Source organism: Amphibalanus amphitrite, unplaced genomic scaffold (assembly GCF_019059575.1).
Source record: "Amphibalanus amphitrite isolate SeventyFive unplaced genomic scaffold, NRLGWU_Aamphi_draft 000083F_arrow, whole genome shotgun sequence".
Taxonomy (NCBI): Eukaryota; Metazoa; Arthropoda; class Thecostraca; order Balanomorpha; family Balanidae; genus Amphibalanus; species Amphibalanus amphitrite.
The window spans coordinates 696,917-717,601 of record NW_024881579.1 but is presented as its reverse complement, the minus strand read 5'-3'; the positions used below and the strand labels follow the sequence as shown (position 1 = coordinate 717,601).

The window sequence follows — 20,685 nt, the reverse complement described above, 5'->3', positions numbered from 1 at the left end:
TTAAATTATGTGAAAAGACGTCTCGTCACGAGCTGTTATTTGCTGTTCGGTGCCGGTCACTGCGACCATTTATTCAGGAGTGATCGGTCAGGGGCGCTAACGCCCCCGCCCACCAGGGGGTGGGTGGCAACTGGCAAGGCATCCCAGCAACTAACTATAAGGGTTGCTGGTTCATGGATATAAACTATCTTCATTTACATTAGGTCCTGTCGAGAAGGTGACGTCACACTCTCGCGTTCGTTGGCATCTCTTTCCGTCACCGAATGTATTAGGGAAATGTCATGCGGCACAGCATATTTTCAGGGGTTTCTACTAGTGCCATCTATGTGCGAATGTACGAAACAATAGTTTTAAAAATCCGTCAATTTTGACGGTTTTCGTCCTCTCTGGCCAAACCGTTGACATGGGATTATATATGACGACATGAAAACGAAAGGGTTTTGAAAGATTATCGAGTGTTCTTTTCCTCGATACTGTAGCTCTTTGGGTTTACAATTTATGCGCCTAGTGGTTAAAAAATGTTAAAATCGGAAAATTTGACGAGCCGATTTTACCACTGATGATCTCCGAAAAAATCAGCATGGATCTGAACTGAACAAAAAAGGCATTGATAATTCTGAAACACTAATATCGAGAGCTTTCAATTGCTTTCCGAGTCCGAGCTTCCGATTACATTATCCGTCTTTCTTAGTTTGTAAGATAGTCGATTGCAAGTTGCGACTAAAAAGTCCCTTTCTCCACAACACCAGCTTAGCATCTTAAGTGCACTGCGTCAACTAGCCTGCAAATATCGTGTGAAAATCGCTTGCATGGTCGATCAGTTCGGCGGTTAAAAGCGGCTATAAAAGGCGACAAAATTATTCCAGCATAATCATGGGAAAACGATTTCACTCTAATAAAGGTAGGTATACTTACCCACCAAATCGGTTTTCACGCAACTACACCAGGGAGTACCAAACATAGTTTTTTATCAAGTAGATAAGCTTCGATAAAACAATATATTTTGGTAATGAAACAAAAATGTGTTTGACAGTTATGTGGTGCCTGTCGTAAGTACGTGTCGTACGTGTCGACGTTCATGTCATTTTCTTTGGATGTTTGCTTGGTTTTGGCCTTCGAACAGCTTGACGATGACGTCAAGGTGAATCCATGAGCTAACTGGGAGCGTGTCCTACAGTATGGTTCGTAAAGCCCGCTGGATGCTTCCTGGAAGTTTCATCGGAACTTCCAGCCAGAGGTAAAAAAAAGCTGTTCTGTGTCACCGGAGAATTTCCAGCACCCAAAGTGTGTCTCCCGAACTTTTGTCATTCCAGATTCAAAAATATGGGTGTGACTTATTCTCTCTTTCAGTCAGACGTCCGAAATAGGTAGAATCAGATTCAGATCAGAACACAGCTGGTCTATTGTCCGTCAATTTATATAACAGAGGAAAGGCTCGTACTCCAGGTCATCGAACTCATCAGCCGCGCCAACGAACTTGACATCAATCACATTTCACCCTTCAGCATCCATCACAACACAACATATCATCACACAACTTATCATTGCCTTCACATTCAGAAACCGAAGGCTTCCAAATTCGAACATCAGATCAGGCTGCCTTCCCATGCACCCACCTTTGTACAATATTCTGCTGTCAATCATGCGAGCTTCATTTACAAAAAAGCATGTAGGTACTCGAAAAACAAACACTACCATACAACAATAGCAAACAATACCTGCATAGTTTATCCTCACGCTTTATCCAGAATGCGGTTCTGCTGTGGTGTGCGGAAACTGAGCGTCAACTCGTCAGTGGACAACAGAACGACGAAGAGATCTAAAGTAGAGATGTGAATCGGATACCAACTTTTTGGTGTACCGATACCAAACCGATACCAATTTGGTATTTGGCAGTTCAATTATAATATTCTGGTATTTTGTCAGCAGTACCAGTAAAAGTTTTTTGGGGTGACAAACGAGCGAGCGAGCGTGTGAGCCTTGCACGTGCGGAATTGAGAGGCCAACGGACTACATCCAACTGACTTATGCACGGCACCCTCCCAACCGGTCTCATACGGCCGGCCGCTCCCACTCAGGAATTTCTATGCAACATGCGTAAGACTTAGCTCGCTGCGCTCGCTCTTAATGATTCCTCGCGTACAAGAGGCTGTGAAGTTAGTAAAAAAGGTATTTCTTTCGATTTCCCAAGTCGGTTCGGTTTTTGGTATTTGTTTTGGTATCGGTATGCCGATTTTCTGTAAATGACATCACAGCATGCAAACGCTGCGATGGAACTGGTTGTTCGATGGAAAGTCTCAGATCCAGCGAGTGCTGATGTACTGGTACAGGTCGTAGTGCGCTACTCTAACGAAAAACTGATGCTCGCGGACACTTCTTCTTGTGCTTCAACACCACAGAACTTTCCCCGTCGATCTTCGACTGTGTGTGTCTCCGCACGAAGTTAAAGTTTTCTCGCGGTGAGCGCACTACGGCCTGTATCAGTGCATCAGCACTCGCTAGATCTGGGCCGTTCCATCGAACCACCAGTTCCATCGCAGCGTTTGCATGCTTCAGGTTCCTGTGCTCCCCGAATACGTCCGCGACGACAGAGCCCATGCTCTCAACCACGCTTTCGCACGGCGAAATCAGCCACAGGCGGGTGACCAGGTTGATATACGGCTTGATGTCCTGTTCCGCACGCTGCCAGATAATTTTGAACAGGTCCTGGTTGCCTTGATTTGGTTTGTTCATTCGTTCTGCGCGGATAACCTTGTATGAGGCCAGCATGGCATCCCGCATCCTTTCTGTAGAGCCTGTCTCAGGTATCAGGCCATCTGACCTAAGTCGATCGACGCTCTTCAGCATGTCATCGACGACCCCTGAGGTGGGTGATGACGAGAGCTGGTCCAGATCTGCCACCATCCGCACATGGGGCATGGCCTTGATCAGGCGCAGGTTGCTGGAGCCCTTCCGCTCACCGGCCTTGTTGACGCCCTCCTCCCGCCTGGCTGAGTGTCGGGCGAGCGCCTCAGTGAAGGTGATCACTTGCTCCACCTAGGAACATCAAAATTCCTTTTAAAAATTCGCAGATAACTTTCAATGCTTTAAATATTTTGTTGTTACATGTTACAAAGTAAAGTGCAATCTTGACGTGTTGTTGTTTGGTACAACGCAGGCACCCCGCAGGGAAATGAGCGCGCACGTAAGAGAACAAGTAAATCAGTTTATATAATACGATCAAACAGCTCGTACCATTACAATGAGCGCACGCATGCCCACGATTCGTTTTAAGCGAATTACTTGATAGTTTTTTATACATGAGAATTGAGAAACCATGAGTCATGACCCTAACCAATTACGTCAAATATTACTGTTACTCATTTATGTGCCTTTGACAGATGGTTAAGCTGGTATTGTTTCCATGGGTAAAAATTGCTATGTGGTATGGCCGACTAGGGATACTTTTCTATTACCATTACCAAAATAGAAAGTCTAACTGGAGAGAAAAAAACGCTCACTGCAATACAAAACTTGGGAAAAGAGGTAAAATGTGTAAGAACACAAACGTAAAGTCAAAGACGATGTTAAAAACGTAGGGGTAATAAAACTCATCAAAACCAATGAATGAAACGACCAATGGCTGAGCCATGATGTGTGGGTAGCCAAAAACGAAGACCACGAGCCTATCGGCCTCGTAGTTGGCCAGGATATCTCTAAAAAGACGACGGTCGGTCGGGTCTCGCGGCACATATTACAACACATTCGTCGACAACTATCACTCGCTTCGCTTCTCACTCGCTGGCCTGGTCCCTTGTGCACTTTTAATCTAACAGCAAGCTGAGACACAGGCTAGCCAGACCAAGCATTTGGATGAATCCGGCCTCAAAACGCACCTAGAGGACACCAGGTGGCACTTACCTCTCTTGCGTGTAGCTTTGGGCGGTGACTTGCAAAGTTCGGCCACAGTTCTGGCAGCTCCTCTTCGTCCGCCTCCTGCAGCATCTCGCTGATAGCCTGGGTACTCAAGGCACCTGACCTCTTGGGACGAACGGCCGCCTTCAGGGCACCTGCCATTGCCGTCAGCTTTCCCACCATGTCAGCGAAATCGCCCTGCCGCTCCCACGGCAGCTTCTGTAGGCTCTGCAGGTCCCGGCTGCCCGCCGCTAGCACCTGGTACACGTCCAGAAGCGCGGCCACCTGACCCCGGAAGCACACGTCGTCTGCAAAGTCATGAAAAAACACTTGTCAATGTTACAATAAAAATGTACTTTCTTAGCCAGTTTTCTTCAAAAGTGACAAGATCACATCTTGTCAAATTTCATATTATAGCCTCCCCCCCCCCCCCTCCTCGACACAATACGATAAATGTTCGACGAAAGTAAAAACGAAAGTTTAATGCATGGTAAAACAGAAGTACAAAAAAGTTGTGGAAGCCAAGTCGTTAGCTCACCTCTCAGTAGACGAAGGTCGTTCCTCAGTACTTCGATGGCATCTGGCCTTGCCGTCGACGTCCTGTACTCCGCTTCCAGACAGTGTAGATACGCGGGCATGTTGTACAGGAACGTCTTCAGGACGGCAGCGGCGTGGGGAGCGAACCGCGTCGTTGACCACAGGCGGGGGCACTTCTTCTTCAGCCCCAGCTTCTTCTGGGCGTTTCGGAGCAGCTCGCGGCCTTTTCCTGTCGTGTGCCTCTTAGTTACTCTTGTGATTGAGTTTACGACGGCCCACACCCAGAGGCACTTATCTTCATCTTTGGCAGAGTCCTCAGCCAGAGCAAGTAGGTGTGCTCCATCCCACAGCATGGGCACACAGGGCGACATCGACCTCTCGCGAACGTCCTCCTGCGTCTTCGCCAGCTGCTCCAAGAATTTGCTGGGCACTGACAGCCCGTGATACTGCCCGTCTGTGCATATGGCAGCGATCTGCTTGGGGCTTTTGATGCCGACGGCCGCCAGCGTTTTGATCCAGCCGTTGGCCAGTGAAGTTCCATCGTGTTTCTTAACGACAGGTGCACCAACAACGAAGCTCTGAATGAGATGTCCGCTTGGAGCCTCGGGTACAACGGCCATGACAGCCGTTATATCTATGGTCCGGTGCTTCACTGTAACCTTGTCGGCCATGACGGCGACACATGCTGTTCTGGAGATGTGGCGGGTCAGCAGCTCGAGCACCTCCAGAAAGAACTCTCTGCGGAAGCGATTCATCTGCATGAAGCTGTGACCTATGTTCCCCATGTTCAGGCCGTTGATGTCCTGCAACGTAATCATCTTCTCAAACTGCAACTGCGGCATCGAGTGTTTGATTACGTGGTATGCAGTTCTGATGACCCTGTAGGACACAGACCCTTGCAACCTGGCTGCTTTCGCCTCCTTCTCACTGTCCCTTGTCTTCGCTTCGAGGCACCTTTTGTGTGTCTTGCTTATCAGGTGTTCTCTCACACTCTCCTTCAGCCGACTAAAGGCCGTTGGCATGACAGCTGGCTTAGGAAAGGATGTCCCAGTACTGAATTCGTACTTGATTAGGCCCGCTTTTCCTCCCTTACTCATGGTGTTGGAGGCATCGAAATCTGGTCGACAGACTGCACAGTAGACCAGATTATCGTCAGGAAGACAGATGATGTGGTTCTGCGCCGCTTTCTTCACGTCCGATATGTCGCGAGCGTGATGGAGTAGAGCGAAGTCATAAGCGCCTGTTGACGAGGCTTCGGCCGGAGGTGGTGCCTTCTCCCCGGCGTTCTTGACCAGATGGAACAAACGTTGCTGATCCTTCTCCAGGTTCGCGACTCGTGGCTCCAGTTGACACCCGTGCGGCTGAGCAGGAGCTATGACAGTCTCTGAAAACAGAAAGAGAAAGCACTTAATATAAACCAGTAAAATGTAATTTGGGGCGATAAACGAGCGACCAAGAGGGTGAGCTTTGCTTGTGCGGAATTGCAAAGGGGTACTTCCAACTGACTTGTGCACGGCACCCTACTAAGCGGTCTAAAGCAGTGTACCAAATTTGGGCGCAATCGGCCCAGCCGTTCTCGGGGTCTCGGAGCGGCACAATGCACTTACGCACGTGGAAAATTGGGCCTAAATTACTTTTGAACGGCACCCTACTAACTTGACCCCAACCGTGTACCAAATTCGACACCATTCGGTTTAGCCGTTCTCGAGAGCTGGAATCGATCCCCTGCACGTGCGCACGAGCAGTAGTCGCCCCAACTGTGGCACATGGAAATGTATTGCCTAGTGGGTGCCTACCTACATGCCAAGTTTCAGCGCAATTGTCCCAGTAGTTACCGAGATATTGCAATTGTTACAAACCTGACAACTCTTCGTTTTGCACATGGCGGTCACCCACATGTATCGAAAATAACCCTATACTTGGTAGCAGGAATAAAGCTACCCTACAACAATTACCGCTAGTACAAGTGGTTGCTGAGATGCATAAGATGCAGTGATATGCAGTGATAGGCCCGCATCTGTTAAAGGTCATTAACTCGTCGCTGGTGTCTGGAAAGTTACCCGCCGACTGGAAAGTGGCTCATGTCATACCGTTGCATAAGTCTGGCTCGATGGATGACCCGTCTAACTATCGTCCGCTGTCGCTCCTGTCAACTGTTGCTAAGGTCGCTGAGAGTGTTGTTTGCGGTCAGCTGATGACTTACCTGCTCACGCACAATATTCTCTCCGAGGTGCAGCACGGCTTCCGGCCCGGCCGATCCACGGAGTCGGCGATGCTGGATACTGTCAGTTTTCTCATGGATGGTCTGGATGACGGTCTCATCGGTTCTCTCACGACCGCCGACACTAGCAAGGCTTTTGACAGTGTCCAGCATCCCCGGCTCCTGGAAAAGCTGGGCTGGTACGGCATTAGCGCACACTGGTTCCGTGACTGGCTGAGTGACAGGTGCCAGATGGTGCGGGGTGGTGAGGAGGTGAAGCCAATCACCCACGGCGTGATACAGGGATCACTTTTGGGACCGATCTTATTTTTGCTATTTTCAAACGATCTTGCGTCCTATGTCGACTCCAAAATAGTGATGTACGCCGATGACGTTCAGTTTTTACATCTAGCATCACCGAAGCGAATTTTAGAGCTGAAGACAGATACCGAATGTACTTTAGACATTGCGAGTCATTGGTTTGTTCAAAACTGCCTAAAAATCAACCCCAAAAAGACCGAACTGTTAGTTGTAAAATCACGTAGGAGGCAGCTTGACTTTGATTTTAATGTACAGTTTGGAGATGATGTTATTCAAACTTCCGCTAGCATTAAGGTATTGGGTGTAATTGTCGACTCTGGCTTGACCTTTGAGCCACATGTGACGGAGGTGATTCGCCGATGCTACGCCACATTAGGAGGACTGTGTAAATCTTCGCGATGCTTACCGAAAGAAGTGAAGAAACTAATCGTTGAGATGCTGATCTTCCCCCACATCCGCTACTGTTTGTCGGTCTGGTCGGGCTGTGGCGTTGTTCAGCGTCGCCGCGTGCAGCGAGTTATTAATCACTGCGCACAGGTGGTTATGGGAGCGCGCCGCTCAGCACACGTGACTCCGCTGTTGGAGGAGCTCGGGTGGCCCCAGATAGACGAGCTTGTGGCGGAGAGTGACTGCGGTGTTGTTCACTACTTGGTTAACAATACCAGTGCGCCGAGGTGTCTCTCGGAGCGGCTCGAGCGCCGCAGTGACGTCTCTAGTAGGGAGACTCGTGCCACTGAGAGCGACCTGCTCCAGCTGCCGAAACCCCGCACCGAGCAGGCGCGGCGGTTCTTCCGGTACCGCGCCGTTGCACGCTGGAACTCACTGGCCCTGGATGTGCGTGACAGTAAAACGTCTGCTGGGTGTCGCAGGCGCTTTAGGAGGGCGCTTTAGGCTCTTATAATGTGTGATACCACGTCATACGTGCTGTACTTTTTTTCCTTTAACATCTTTACCATTCAGCGTATATGTATTTATGTATTGACACTTGGACAGAATAGCCGTGAATACGGAGTTCCAAACGAAATAAATGATGATGATGATGATGATGATAAAAGCTTTGCAAAAGCGTGACCACGGCCGGCCAGCCGCTCATACTCAGAAATTTCTGCTATTCTACTACACCTCGCTCGCTCGTAATTATATACAGGCAAGAACAGTCATTGCCAAGATCCAAAAAAAAATCATGGGTCATGGATCCAAAGCATAAAACGGCGGCTCGCAGCGCCGCAAAATTGTCAGTACCTGACCGTTAATCAAGTACACACCTTGTGGTAAATTTTCGACCCATGTAATCTGTACACCAAAGAGTTCCCCACCGCCCCTCTCTTTAGATTATAGATCTAGTAATATCTTTGAAGATTGCTCATTCAAACACATATCCACCAAATTTTGTCTTTATAGCTCTTTTGGGAGCCCAGAATACAGAAGGGGCAGATTCTCCCACCCCCCCCCCCCTCCATGGCATGTAATTGTTAGACCCCTTCCAAAGCGTGTATTAAGCAATAAGCAAGCATGTGCTTTGACCACTAACCTGTTGCAGAGCTCACTGCAGCTCCTCTTGGTGCTGACTCCACATGGGGTTGGAGCTCTTGCACAGGCCCTGCATCCACCACTCTGGGGTTATCCCCTTGCTGGTCTGGCACAGCACCTGTAAAGAAAGTCATAGTGGGTGTGAGCTAAAATGCACATGAGGTGTTGACACACAATTTTTCATGCTCTGAGTGCAATCATACTATTTTGGCTGCAGATTTTGGTCATTTTGGTGATTTTATACAAAATATAGCAAAGCCATATGTTAAAGACTTGGCCAAGATTGGTGTGGAGTCTCTCTGAAAACAAATTCAGTTTAGACAACAATCCACACCACCATATTGGTCATTTCCCTGAAGCCAGGAAAGTATGTGGAAGGACATAATTTCCATGGTGTCTCCACTCTCCAGCTCTCACGCATATTATACAATTTAAATGCATAACACTGCAAAATATAAAATAAACTGATTGAGATTCCACTCATTAGAGAAAAATTGTGTTTTTATGAGTTCATTGAAATATTCAATCATCTATTGCAAATATGCACAATATTCACCCAGAAAATCCTTTGGTCCATTTAGAGATCTCTTCAGAGCAGAGATTCAGTAATACCATTGAAGATTGCTTATTCAAATCCAACATGATAGTATCATTTCCCATAATCATGTACCTACAAACATCAAGCTGATTGATCTTTCTTCACCTTAAGATGCAATAAGCACAGGTCACTTTCTGGAATCTAAGAACAGAAGTTTTCCTCCAAAACATTGATTCTATGTAAAGAATTTATGGTACCTAGGTAAGCAGAATGCCTGTCCAGAGATCCAACAAGAATTGATCATGCTCTTTGACCACTAACCTGTTGCAGAGCTCACTGCAGCTCCTCTTGGTGCTGACTCCACATGGGGTTGGAGCTCTTGCACAGGCCCTGCATCCACCACTCTGGGGTTATCCCCTTGCTGGTCTGGCACAGGACCTGTAAAGAAAGTCATAGTGGGTGTGAGCTAAAATGCCCAAAGACCTTTTGACACACAGTTGTTCATGTTCTACATGGCTCCATGGCAATCTCCAGGTACTGCCCCAGATAGATAAATCAAAATATTGGACTGTCTATGCACTACATGTGCCCCTTCAACACAAGCCAGACCCAATATTAGCTGCGAACCCATAGTCCTCAAATCTAAAGCACATAAACCTAGGTAGGGTAAAAATCCCAATGCCCAGCTTGATGTAATGGCAGGCATTTGGACTCATACCCTAACCTAGCCTTGTAGGTGTTTTTAGATAATTGCTGATAGCATAACAAACATTGATAAGTCCAGTATTTCAGTATGTTTGGACATAGGTGTATGAACAGGGGGTCCGGGGGGCATGGCCCCCACTTTTCAGCCATTTTTAAAAAGCAAAATCTTTATTTTTTATTTAAATACAAAACTTACAGCAGGAAAATGGAAATGGTTCAGCAAGGTGAGATGAGCACAAAACTGCAAAGCATTTCTTCATAGGGGTATTCGGGCTCCCAAACAGTGACGTTGAAGTTTTGCCTCCACCCCCCCCCCCCCAACACACACACACTTTTCATGAGGTTCCTACACCCATGTGTTAGGAAGAAGACTTTTATCCCAGTTGGACAATGGACAGGTTAAAAGTGAAATTCGCAATTTAGACATTTATTTCCATATCAAGGATCCAAGCTCAAATTTTGCTCATACCAATACATAAAATTTCTTTTGTGCTTTTTGGGCCTGTCTTGGACTGATTGTGACTACATGTAGATTCTCACTGATACATTTAGCAAGGTGAAGCACTGGGATAGCATGGTCGGATTCTTACCTTCTGTGACTCGCCAGTCCCATCTCAAGTCACAGTGTCTGAGTCTTCACAAAGCGTACGCTTCATGGCCGCGATAACGACTCACAATGACATACGCATGATAAACACGGGGTAAGACAAGGGATCGAAGGTCTCTCGTGGGCCTTGGTAACAACTGGATTTCCATTACGTCATGGGTGATGATGTCACACCACGGGTGACGTTTCACTGCTGCTGCTGCTGTCCACGGAGGGCAGCGTTTGTGAGTGGAAAACAGTAGCAACATTGTAAATGAAGGCAGTATTGGCGCTTATGCTACATATGAAATTTATAACAACATATTGATATTGGTGAATGTTTATTTTTGTTACTTTTCATAAACCCTCCATTTCAGAGGGTCTGCATGCAAAATTTCTGTTATTTTTTAGAGTCAAGCTATTGTACTAAGGGATTTATTTTGGCAATTTAGTCATTTGTTAGGTTATAAGGCTGCAGAAACTTTTAGTTGAGGTTGGTATCCATTATCCAGTTGCAGCTATAATCGTGTCATATTTTGTATCATTTTCTGAACATGTAAACACCTACCTATATGAATTCAAATTTTGTGATTGTAGAAAAGCAGTTACCCTCACATTGCAGCGGGGATTAGAACAATTAACCACACTTGTTATACAAAAAGCCTGTTTGCCATCAATTTTGGGAATCCAAATTGGGTATTGGTAAGGTAGATGTAGCACAAGCTGCCCGATGCACGAGAATGGGTCTTTCTAACCAAACCTTACCTAACCTGACCTACAACCTACAGCCTTAAACCTAAAATTTACAACCTACGACCTAGTCCTACGGTATGGCATATCACAACAGCTTGTGCTACGTCTGCTAGTGCTACCATGACCCAACTTTGTGCCAATTCATACCAACTTGGGATGACAGTCACTGCAGATGACAGATGTGTGCTGACCATGCAGGTCTTTGTTACAATTGCAATTCTATTGTGTTACAGGTTCGGCGTTCTACAGCTGCGACCCGCCATGGCTGGGCCACCGCAGCGGCATCACCTTCAGGGTGGACCTGCCCGTGGCCACCCGCCGGTCGGACCCGCCTGCAGTCCGCAGGGAAGCTGCCCTGCGAGCCATTGCAGAGCTCCCGCACCCGGACGTCACTATCTGGTCGGACGGCTCGGCTCGCGGCGGACGGAACAGGGCGGCGCAGGCGCTGATCCAGTTCCACCACCTCAACAGAGAAGAGACCGTGCGCGCTCCTGCAGGGGCGGTCTGCTCCAGCCTAAGAGCAGAACTGACCGCCATGCGCGAGGCGTTCGCGGCTGTGGCCGGCCTGGAGGACGGGGAGTTGGCATCGACCAAGTCGGTCCGCCTCCTCACCGACTCAAGGTCTGGGCTCCAACTACTTGGCCGCGGCCCAGCTAACCAGACCATGGCCCTGGCCGCCGAGGTGTGGAGGCTGCTGAGTGCTGAGCACCCTCACCGAGAACGGCACCGAGACGGTGCTCCAGTGGGTGCCAGGCCATGCCGGGCTGGACGGCAACGAAACCGCCGACCTCCTGGCTGGCGAGGCCACGGCGGGCGACCAAGACAGCGCACCGATCGACCTGTCGAGTGCGCGGGCCGCCGTCACGCGCCATGTCCGGGAGCTGTCGCGACAGAGGGCAACCGCTGCCCACCCGCACCCGGACCCCACGCCTGGCCACGACTCCCTGGCGCGCTGGGGTCGGTGACGCTGTCCCAGCTGAGGACCGGCACATCACCGCTGACCCGTGACACGCTCCACAAGATTGGCCCGGAAGCCGACGACGAATGCCCCGCGTGCGGGGAGCCCGACCGCGCGGCGCACCTACTGACCGATTGTCCGGCCTATGAGGCGGCCCGCCGCCGCCGCTGGGGTGTCGACCCTCGCCTGGTCGACGTCCTCGGCGGCCCGGCGACGAAGGTCGTCACCTTCATCGAGGATGTTGGGCGGACCGAGCCGCCGCTCGACCCGCCTGCGCCGCCGCCCCCCTGAGCGGGTTGGCAATGGGATGCAGAAGAAGAAGAAGAAGCAACTGCCAGCGCGCCACGGCGGCGAAGCCGAGTTCCGCCGCTGGACCGCCCGCGCAATGGCCAGCACAGACAAGAGACAACCGAATCACAACACCTACAATTACGTTATTATGGTATTGACATTGTTACAATTAACCCTGCTCTTTCGAGCGTGGATGCACGCTGAAATTGTCGCATAATTCCATGCAGCTTCCACCCTTCTGCAATACAAAGTTTGAATACAAAGTAGTCTTACAATAGGTTTAGAACTTATGTGCAGATTGTCGATGCTGGTTGACTTGATGATTGGAATTGTGTTTATCTGTTTATCTGTTTTGACTTAAATATATGGCCATGTACTATGGCCTACCTTGGGAAGTGTCTCTGATTTCAACAAAACATTTTTCATCAGGATACGCTGCAGGGTACATAGTACATACGTAGTGAAAATTTTGAGCATGTATGGGTGCGCATGTGGAGATGTAGACTGCGAATGAGACGGACTACGACGGTTTTTGAACCAATTAAATCTGATTGACAACATAATGTAGGATTAAAAACTGACTGTCAGAAGAATATTCACAGAATATTCACTTCACCCAGTACAACGAAAAGGGAAAGTCAGGAAACAGGCAGGGTACATCTCGAAGATCAATCAAATTGCAGGTGCCGATTGGTTATGGATCATTGTAGCTCAATGTACTGCCTTGTGCTGCTTTATTGATTGAAATTGCTTCCAGCTTGTATTGAAAGAAGTCATTATGGAAGAATTAAAAAGGTTCTTGAAAAATTTAAATACTTTGAATTGATATTTATGCAGAATTATACACCCGTATCATTCTTTACATGTCAATATTTGTATATTATCTAGCATATAAGAAAATAGTGGCCTCAAGTTTCTAGAAAATATCTGATTTTACTCTCAGAGCCACTGCAGATCCCTAAAAAGTTAGGAGCCGTCTTCATTATTGAATGTATAAACCCAAATAAATTATCACTGCTCAAAAGTGGAAGAAATGACAAATGAAATAAAGTTTTCCTACAGCGTTGCAATCCAGATTTCAAGATAGTGATGGGCGCACTAGAAAGCAAGTAAAAGTACTCCACAAGGCAAAAGTAAGGAACAAGAATATCCTTATACTGTTTCAGAATTCGGTAACAAACATTTTTTGTGTGTTTTAAATACCCGAACAAATCGATTCCAGAATCAGTCTTGATAATATTATATGGTTTTTGTATGGTGTTGGTGGTACTTGAATGACCAAAGTCAGTACATGTCCATCACCTTTCGATATTTCCGTGGTGCTCGTTCCCATTTCATAGCTGCTCACGGTGTTTTCTGCTGACGTCATATGGTGCTGCTCCACTAGCGCCACCATACGGCGTCAGCTGGCGAATTATCCAGTTAATACCAGAGCCCTCTCTCGTGAGCTGATGCCAGCATCCAAACAAAGCAGGCACAAAACTACACAAAACCACAAACAAAAGGCGAATACCACACGAAGCTCCGCGCCTGTGTGCCCGCATAGAAATCCAACGGATTCAAACATGTCCTGCTGCCAGATTAGAATTGCGCCAAGGGCCAAGTTTCCAAATTCCAACTTCCGCCGAGAATCTTGGCGTGTCTCATAATGTCTCCCGGGAGACGCGAGACACCGTTGATTGGTCCATAGGCCCTGCTCGTCCGGCGGTTCTGCCGAAGGCCAAGAAAGCCGGAACGGCCAAAGACAGGCTGAAAACGATGTTGTGCCAAAAAAAAGACAAAGCGTCATGAGCCAGCCCGGCCAGCCCTACCTCAGGTATGGTATTACTTACTCAACACTATTTTACACTAGTTATAACCTTTTCTTTGAAGTAATTACAAACTCATGGTTTATTACATGGGTGAGATGAAAGCGACGGTACGACGAGTAGATTTGTGTCTCTCGTCGGGATCCTTTACCCCCTTTCTGTGTCACCTGAAACCTCGGCAGAACGGCAATCTTTTTGAGCTCTGCTTCCAGCACCCAATTAGAAAAGGTGTCTACCCGCGATCTACGTCGGGTATATACTGCTGTAGCCGTAAACATTCTGTCGGATCTTCTTACATATATTTACAGAATATAATACAGTTACAATACGAGGTCAAAACCTTGACAACGTAAGAGGACGATTCTAGTGCAGACCAATGAGGGGCTTGGCGACCACAGCCTTGCTAATGACGGGCTTGGCGACCAGGGCCTTGCCAACGATGGGCCTCAGGGCGTGACCTCCGTACACGGGCTGAGCGATACCCTTGGGCACCTGCGGGTGGGCCGCCAGGCCGGCGTAGCTGACCTCGGCGTTGAAGCCGTTGTACCCGTCCACGACGTACTTGACGTGCTGGGTGCGGCCGTCGGGCAGGTTGACGGTGTAGTAGCCCTCGGTGAGTCCGTTTCCGTTGGACTCCTCAGCCTGCGCCATCATGGGGCCGTAGTCGGGGTCGTCGACGGCGTACTGGAAGTGGTACGGCCGCGGCTCGATGTAGTCCTGCGCGACGATGCCGACTTTGCCGTGGGCGAGGGGCGCTCCGGCGGTGGCGACGGCCACCAGGGCGGCTAGCACGAGGAGCTGCATGGTTGGAGCTGGATGGGAGCGGCTGCTGGGTGTCTGATGTCGGCCGAGGGGGCTGGCCGGTCTTATATACCTGCCCCACCCCCACCATGAGCCAGGTCATTGGTGAGCCTGGGCGGCACCCCTTGACCCCCGGCTGGCCGTCAAGACATGTTCTTGCTGCTGTTTATGGCGCGGGCGGGCGGCGGCCGGCCGAGGCTGGTCAGACTGGGAGACAGCGCCCGCCCCGCTGCCCCAAACGCATGGCGGGCAACGGCTCAATGCCCAGGCTCTTCCGTTCTTCAGTGTAACATTATCGAGCCAGACTATATGTACGGTGTGTACACGGTGTTATACGTATGTAGTCAGAGATGCGAGAGCTCTTTCGGTTTCGAGCTTCGGAGTACTCAGCCTCGAGCGTAATTAATAGGTAACCCTTAAATTTTGTTGAGCATTATTTCTGCGCTTAATTTTCGAAACCAATCACATTTGAGGGCAATGGAAGGAGACGAGCTATGGATAAGGGGCCATGCCACCCGAATCCCGATTTACATTTGAGCCCTCGCCGTGCGGTAAGGTTTACTTGGATAGCGGTAATCAGCCTGAGCTTGTCTCGAGCAATACCTTATCAATAGGCTCATTTAGCACAATCAGGGCCAACTGCGCCGCGAAAGTTTCCGATCCCCCCCCCTCCCCCTCCTCATTTGTTTAGGCCAAAGGCCGTGGCCTATAGATGGATACGTAAGCCGCTGCAAAAACGCCAATACAAATACGGGCGTAGGCCGAGGGTTCATGGGAGCGCCTTAGCGTGCAACGGCTTACGGCTTAGCCACAGTTTCATTGGGGGGGGGGGGGCGACGGGGGTCCTACTCAAAAATGCACACAGCTCCACTAAGGAAACGAAATTACGCGGGGCGGCTCCGGAAAACCAAAGATCCAGTGGTGGTGCCCCTGTCGGCGTATCGTGGACTGGTGGAAAGTAACCAAAATTTGATTAGGTATGGGGCCCTATACACATAACCATGAGTTGAGGTGCTAAGCCATCACCGTCATCGTGCCTCGTGCGCCGGGTCTTATGCGACCCGGCGCACGAGGCACGAGCTCTTATAAGAGCTCCCCCTCCAGAAAAAAGGTGACACAAAAACGTCGATTTAATTAGTTTTCCTCTCTGCAGACTGAGCCGTTGTGGTCAAATCTCAGCCAGTATCAGCTTTCAACTAGAGCCATTGAATGCAGCTTTGGTCCTTTCCTCGATGCATGTAGCTCTATTCAATCGCTTCCGAATTATGTGCCGGTTGGTAATCGCCATAAAAAGTTGACATGATCAGAATGAGACATTTTATGACCTCTGGTGACCTGAACTTCGATCTGACCTAAAAAACGAATGCAATCATATCTTCATAACGTTTTTAAAGGTAGTGTGCCACCTTTGAAAGATTTCCCATTTTATTTTTCCTAGGATAAGAAGCTTCTGTTTTTACCTAATATCGCAAAAAAAATCAAAAATGGGCCTGGAATAGTGCCTTTTTCGCCTAAAAGTTTTTCGGTTTTTAGATATGTATAACAACTGTAGTGGGCTCACCTGCAAACAGGCGTCGGGCAACAATCGCGAATGCGGCGCACTTGTGACAATAAGCAAAGGTCATTATAGTGTTACGACCATACGACGTACGGGAATGAGTTATCAGCTGTCTAATCGTAGACAACACAATGTCGAGCCTTAAACTGTAAGCCCGTATTGTATTGTTTCTTTTATTTGGCTGTCGAACATTATTTATGGTTTGAAATATGATTTTATGTAAAATAATTGATATGAAAAAGCCGTCTTATAAGTTATGACCCCATTTCACCACACGCAAGTGGCAGAAATGACAATGATCAGCTGACGCATTTTTCTTGGCCGAAGTCAGAGCGCGCGGCCCGACGCACCACGCGTATTTGGAAATTCCGACCTCGACGAGCATCAGAAGCCACCTAACAGGCGTGTTCGAAACCGCGGGAGATGATGATGAACGGGTTTATCGAAACTTGATTGGATGAGCATATCGGTAATAGCGATTTCAGTGTGTGCATTTATTGTTCATAGTGGTGTGAAATGTGGTTGGGGTACGACCGACAACCCGTCGGGGCGAATTTCGCACTGGGGTACTCAAAATTTGAAGAATTTAAGACGTTTCCATGAGTTTTGAAGGTATGGATAAGTTCTAAAAATCCGGTTCTCCTTATCTGGGCCATTAACTCCATACGGTCCAAGAAAGCTGGCACACTACCTTTAAGCTCTTTTGAATACCGCTGACCGCGTGGCCTGGGAACTTAGTGAGATGGGGTGGGGTGGGGGTGTTCAAACACCCCTCCCCTACGGCACGGCGCCGCTGGCGACGAGCACCTGCACCGGCACCGGTTAGCCGCTGAGGGGGCATGAAGTTGTCCCTCCCACCTTACGTTTTGTGTGCTATCTCCGAAACCTGATAATATATGAACATGAAACTTGCTAGAGCTTCAAAAGAATACCTAGGCAATATTTGATGAAAGTTTGGTGGTTGTAGCACTTAAGAGGACGTCACAGTGACGTAAAAAAGTTTTGTCCTTTTCCGATATAGAGCGTTTCTGATGTCACTGAGCATGAAACGCAACGTTAAGCACCTGCTGTCATCATTGATCGTACCCTTTAGCTCGTTCCTGACTAGTTTATGATCCTGCATATTCAGCCCTATACATCGGATATGTCGCGCGGAAACTAAGCAGCTCCAGACTGATTCGACTTCTGACGTCAACTCACTGTGACGTCCTTTCAAATGTTATCGACACCAAAGTTGGACAGAATTTTGGCTAGCTATTCAGAATGTCTGCGCAAAGTTCCACTTCTTTATTTCTACATATAGCGCCGGCCGCCGATATCGTCGGAGAAGGGGGGGGGGCGGCTACTAGTTGCCCCCTTCCCGCGGCTGGCCGATGCCCGATGGCGCGGAGCGGAGGCCCAGCGACCGCCGATGACGACTGCTACCTACCCAGTTAACATGCCGACGTCGGCCCGACGTCGGGCCGAGGCTCGGCCCGACGTCGGCCCAAAGTCGGTTCAACCTCGGCCCGACATCGGCTGAACGTCGGGTACGCCCGCATGTACCGACGTCCAGCCGAAGTCCAGCCGACGTCGAGCCGACGTCGGGCCGAGGTCGTTTGCCGAGGTTGACGAGATCGTTTGTCGTTGGACCGACGGGGCCGACGTCGGCATGTTTACTGGGACAACGCGCCAAAAATATCAACCGGCGGCGGGATTCGAACCCCCCAGTCACCGACGTTGGCATGTTTACTGGGACAACGCGCCAAAAGCATCAGCCGGCGACGGGTTTCGAGCCGCGCGAGTCATTTGTACGCGAGGCTAGCGCGCTAACCACTACACCACGCAGCCTGGCAGTCATGTGGCGAACCCGGTTTGTTTTGTTGGGTTATGCCCTTTCGGTCTGACAAGACCATTTCAGAGCCGGAAGAATGATAGGATGGAGACATTGGTCTTGGGGAGCACCCTGGGTCCAGTTCATATACCTAGAATCCCATTGCTGTTACGTGACACTTATTGGAAAGGGCGACCCCACAAATGGATTCATATAGCCACCCTTACACACCTGCACCAACGTTTCCAAAAGTGTCCCTTTGATATGTCGGGCACTTTGGCAAAATAACACTTGCCGACTGGCCTTTCTATATGAACTGGGACCGGCCCTGGTGAGTTGCCGGGGCTGAGCCTGACCAAAGGATAGGCCGAGCAGCCCTCAAGCACTCACCGCACCCGGCTACGGGCGAGCTCGGCTTGCGGGCAATCCCAAATGAAATGGGATTAACCCGCGACCTGGTGGGGGGGCTATTTTTTGCCCCCCCCCCCCTCCAGACTTTTCCATATATCTCCAGAACACCGCTGCGCCGATCGTCACCAAACTTTCAGTACCCTCCCGGACATCAATTTTACACATTGTGACCAAAAATTTTTCCAAAGGCTATGATAGGTTGGCCGGAAATGACGTCAGAGTGACGTCATGTTCTGCCGTTTTCGACCCAAAAAAGGGTTTCGCGGGAAGAGCTGTCAGGCCTATAGCTTTGCAAATACAGAAAAATGATAAAGACATAAAAGCTGTAGATTGGACAGGGCTACAAAACTGCTGTCTCGGATTTTTGAAATTTTTGGATTTTGACCCCCAAAAATAAAAAAATAGATTTTTTTGGAAATAATAATCGAAAAATCAAAAAAGTTTTTTGAATTTCGCAAAAACCGGAATATATGTGATAGTCCTTACCGTGTTCCATCCACATACCAAATTTGAGATTGATACCTCTTTTTTTGGCGAAGTTATGGCGAAAAAACTGTTCAAAATTTGTTGACGTCAAATTTTCAAACTCAATTTTTAGCAATTCTACACCCCGTAGTGCAAAACAAAGACCACCATTAGACTCCCCGTGACGAGCTGCATCGAATCAATACCCATTTTATGCAAAACTATCAACTTTAAAATTTGACCTTTTTTGGCCTGACCTTGGCCTGACCTTGACCTGACCTTGACCTGAACTTCACCAGAAAGTGACCTAAGCCGTACCTGATAGTCTTATAACCAACACCATTGAGTTGGAAATGAAAAATTGGCCATAAAACATGTATCACACAACCTTAGTAAAGTTGGGCTCATGTGACCTGACCTGTGACCTGACCTGGTATTGCCAGTGACCTCTAATAGCAACATATCTACTAGGCAACTGACGCCCTACCGCTGATTCTCGACAAACTGCGTTTTCCTCGGTGTTATAGCGCATTCCCTAGAAGACCCGTGAGCGGTGAAACATTTCATCTTTGACCTGACCTGTGACGTCATCGGTGACCTCGAGGTCAATGAAATTTGGTTTCCTTCGACAAATTTGACAGGCCTTTCGAACGCCGTTTGAATTTTGCGGATCCGTCCAGTAGTTTCGGAGATACGAGGGGGGGGGGCAAAAAATAGCCCCCCCCCCCCCCACCAGGTCGCGTTATAAACAGACCCCACCAGGGCGCGGGTTAAGTTTCCCGTCCAGTCCGGATCAGAGGGTTGCGGCGTGCAGGAAGATTTGACTTTCCTGAGAATATTTTGAATACAGAAGCTCTTTATGAAACATGAAACATGCATTTTATATTATTCTAACGGTCAAAACAGCGGCCGATGTCGGTCCGACGTCGCCCCGACGTCGGCTGGACCTCGGCTGGACGTCGGTACATGCGGGCGTACCCGACATCCAGCCGACGTCGAACCGAGGTCGGACCGACGTCGGCATGCCTTGGGCATGCCGATGCCGAGATGCCGACGTCACCCCGATGTTTGCCGACGTCGGGCCGATGTCTGCATCTTTACTGGGTAGGTACTGGTCCAGTACCCAGTAAACATGCCGACGTCACTATACACTACTGGTATGCCGTAGGTAGCAGCCCTTGCCTAATGCATTTGAAAGTCACGCCAATCCTGACCATGCAATAAAACATAACGGATAATACCTACATGTCAAATTTCAGGTCCTATGATGACATGCTTCCTTGGGGATCATGCTTCTTCATCCTTACCTTATTTCGTTTCCGTATTCCGTATATCCCTTGCCCTGTAAGTTATTTGAGAGGCCTGTAATAGTACCGCATATCTTCAAGATACGCCTCCTTTATCCTAAGAGGATATACCAGGGTATATTGAGTGAAGGATATACACCATTTATACCTCAATTAGGTCAAAATACCAGCAATTTGGGCCGGGTTGTGCTTCTGCTACCTGCGCTAGG

General features: G+C 48.8%; 2 protein-coding genes across 2 annotated transcripts; both read right to left on the bottom strand.

Annotated features, from left to right (window-relative positions):
* Window positions 1-1,378: 1,378 nt before the first annotated feature.
* Window positions 1,379-20,676, bottom strand: LOC122379728. The gene is made up of 6 exons (XM_043362133.1): window positions 20,477-20,676; window positions 9,342-9,458; window positions 8,484-8,600; window positions 4,433-5,815; window positions 3,901-4,202; window positions 1,379-3,036 (listed from the first exon to the last, which is right to left on the bottom strand). The coding sequence occupies exons 4-6, from the start codon at window positions 5,526-5,528 to the stop codon at window positions 2,347-2,349; spliced, it is 2,088 nt and encodes a 695-aa protein (XP_043218068.1). The 5' UTR covers window positions 5,529-5,815; window positions 8,484-8,600; window positions 9,342-9,458; window positions 20,477-20,676; the 3' UTR covers window positions 1,379-2,346.
* On the bottom strand, window positions 14,485-14,925 carry LOC122379722 (cuticle protein 19-like). The gene has a single exon (XM_043362127.1). It carries the CDS (start codon window positions 14,923-14,925, stop codon window positions 14,485-14,487), a length of 441 nt encoding a protein of 146 aa, XP_043218062.1.
* Window positions 20,677-20,685: the final 9 nt, after the last annotated feature.

Excerpts from the sequence above, each read along its gene's own strand:
- LOC122379728 (XM_043362133.1), bottom strand. The coding sequence starts at position 5,528 with ATGAGTAAGGGAGGAAAAGCGGGCCTAATCAAGTACGAATTCAGTACT. Across the intron at positions 4,203-4,432 it reads CGACCTTCGTCTACTGAGAG|ACGACGTGTGCTTCCGGGGT; the intron begins GTGAGCTAACGA and ends ATGACTTTGCAG. Across the intron at positions 3,037-3,900 it reads CAAAGCTACACGCAAGAGAG|GTGGAGCAAGTGATCACCTT; the intron begins GTAAGTGCCACC and ends TGATGTTCCTAG.
- LOC122379722 (XM_043362127.1), bottom strand. The coding sequence starts at position 14,925 with ATGCAGCTCCTCGTGCTAGCCGCCCTGGTGGCCGTCGCCACCGCCGGA.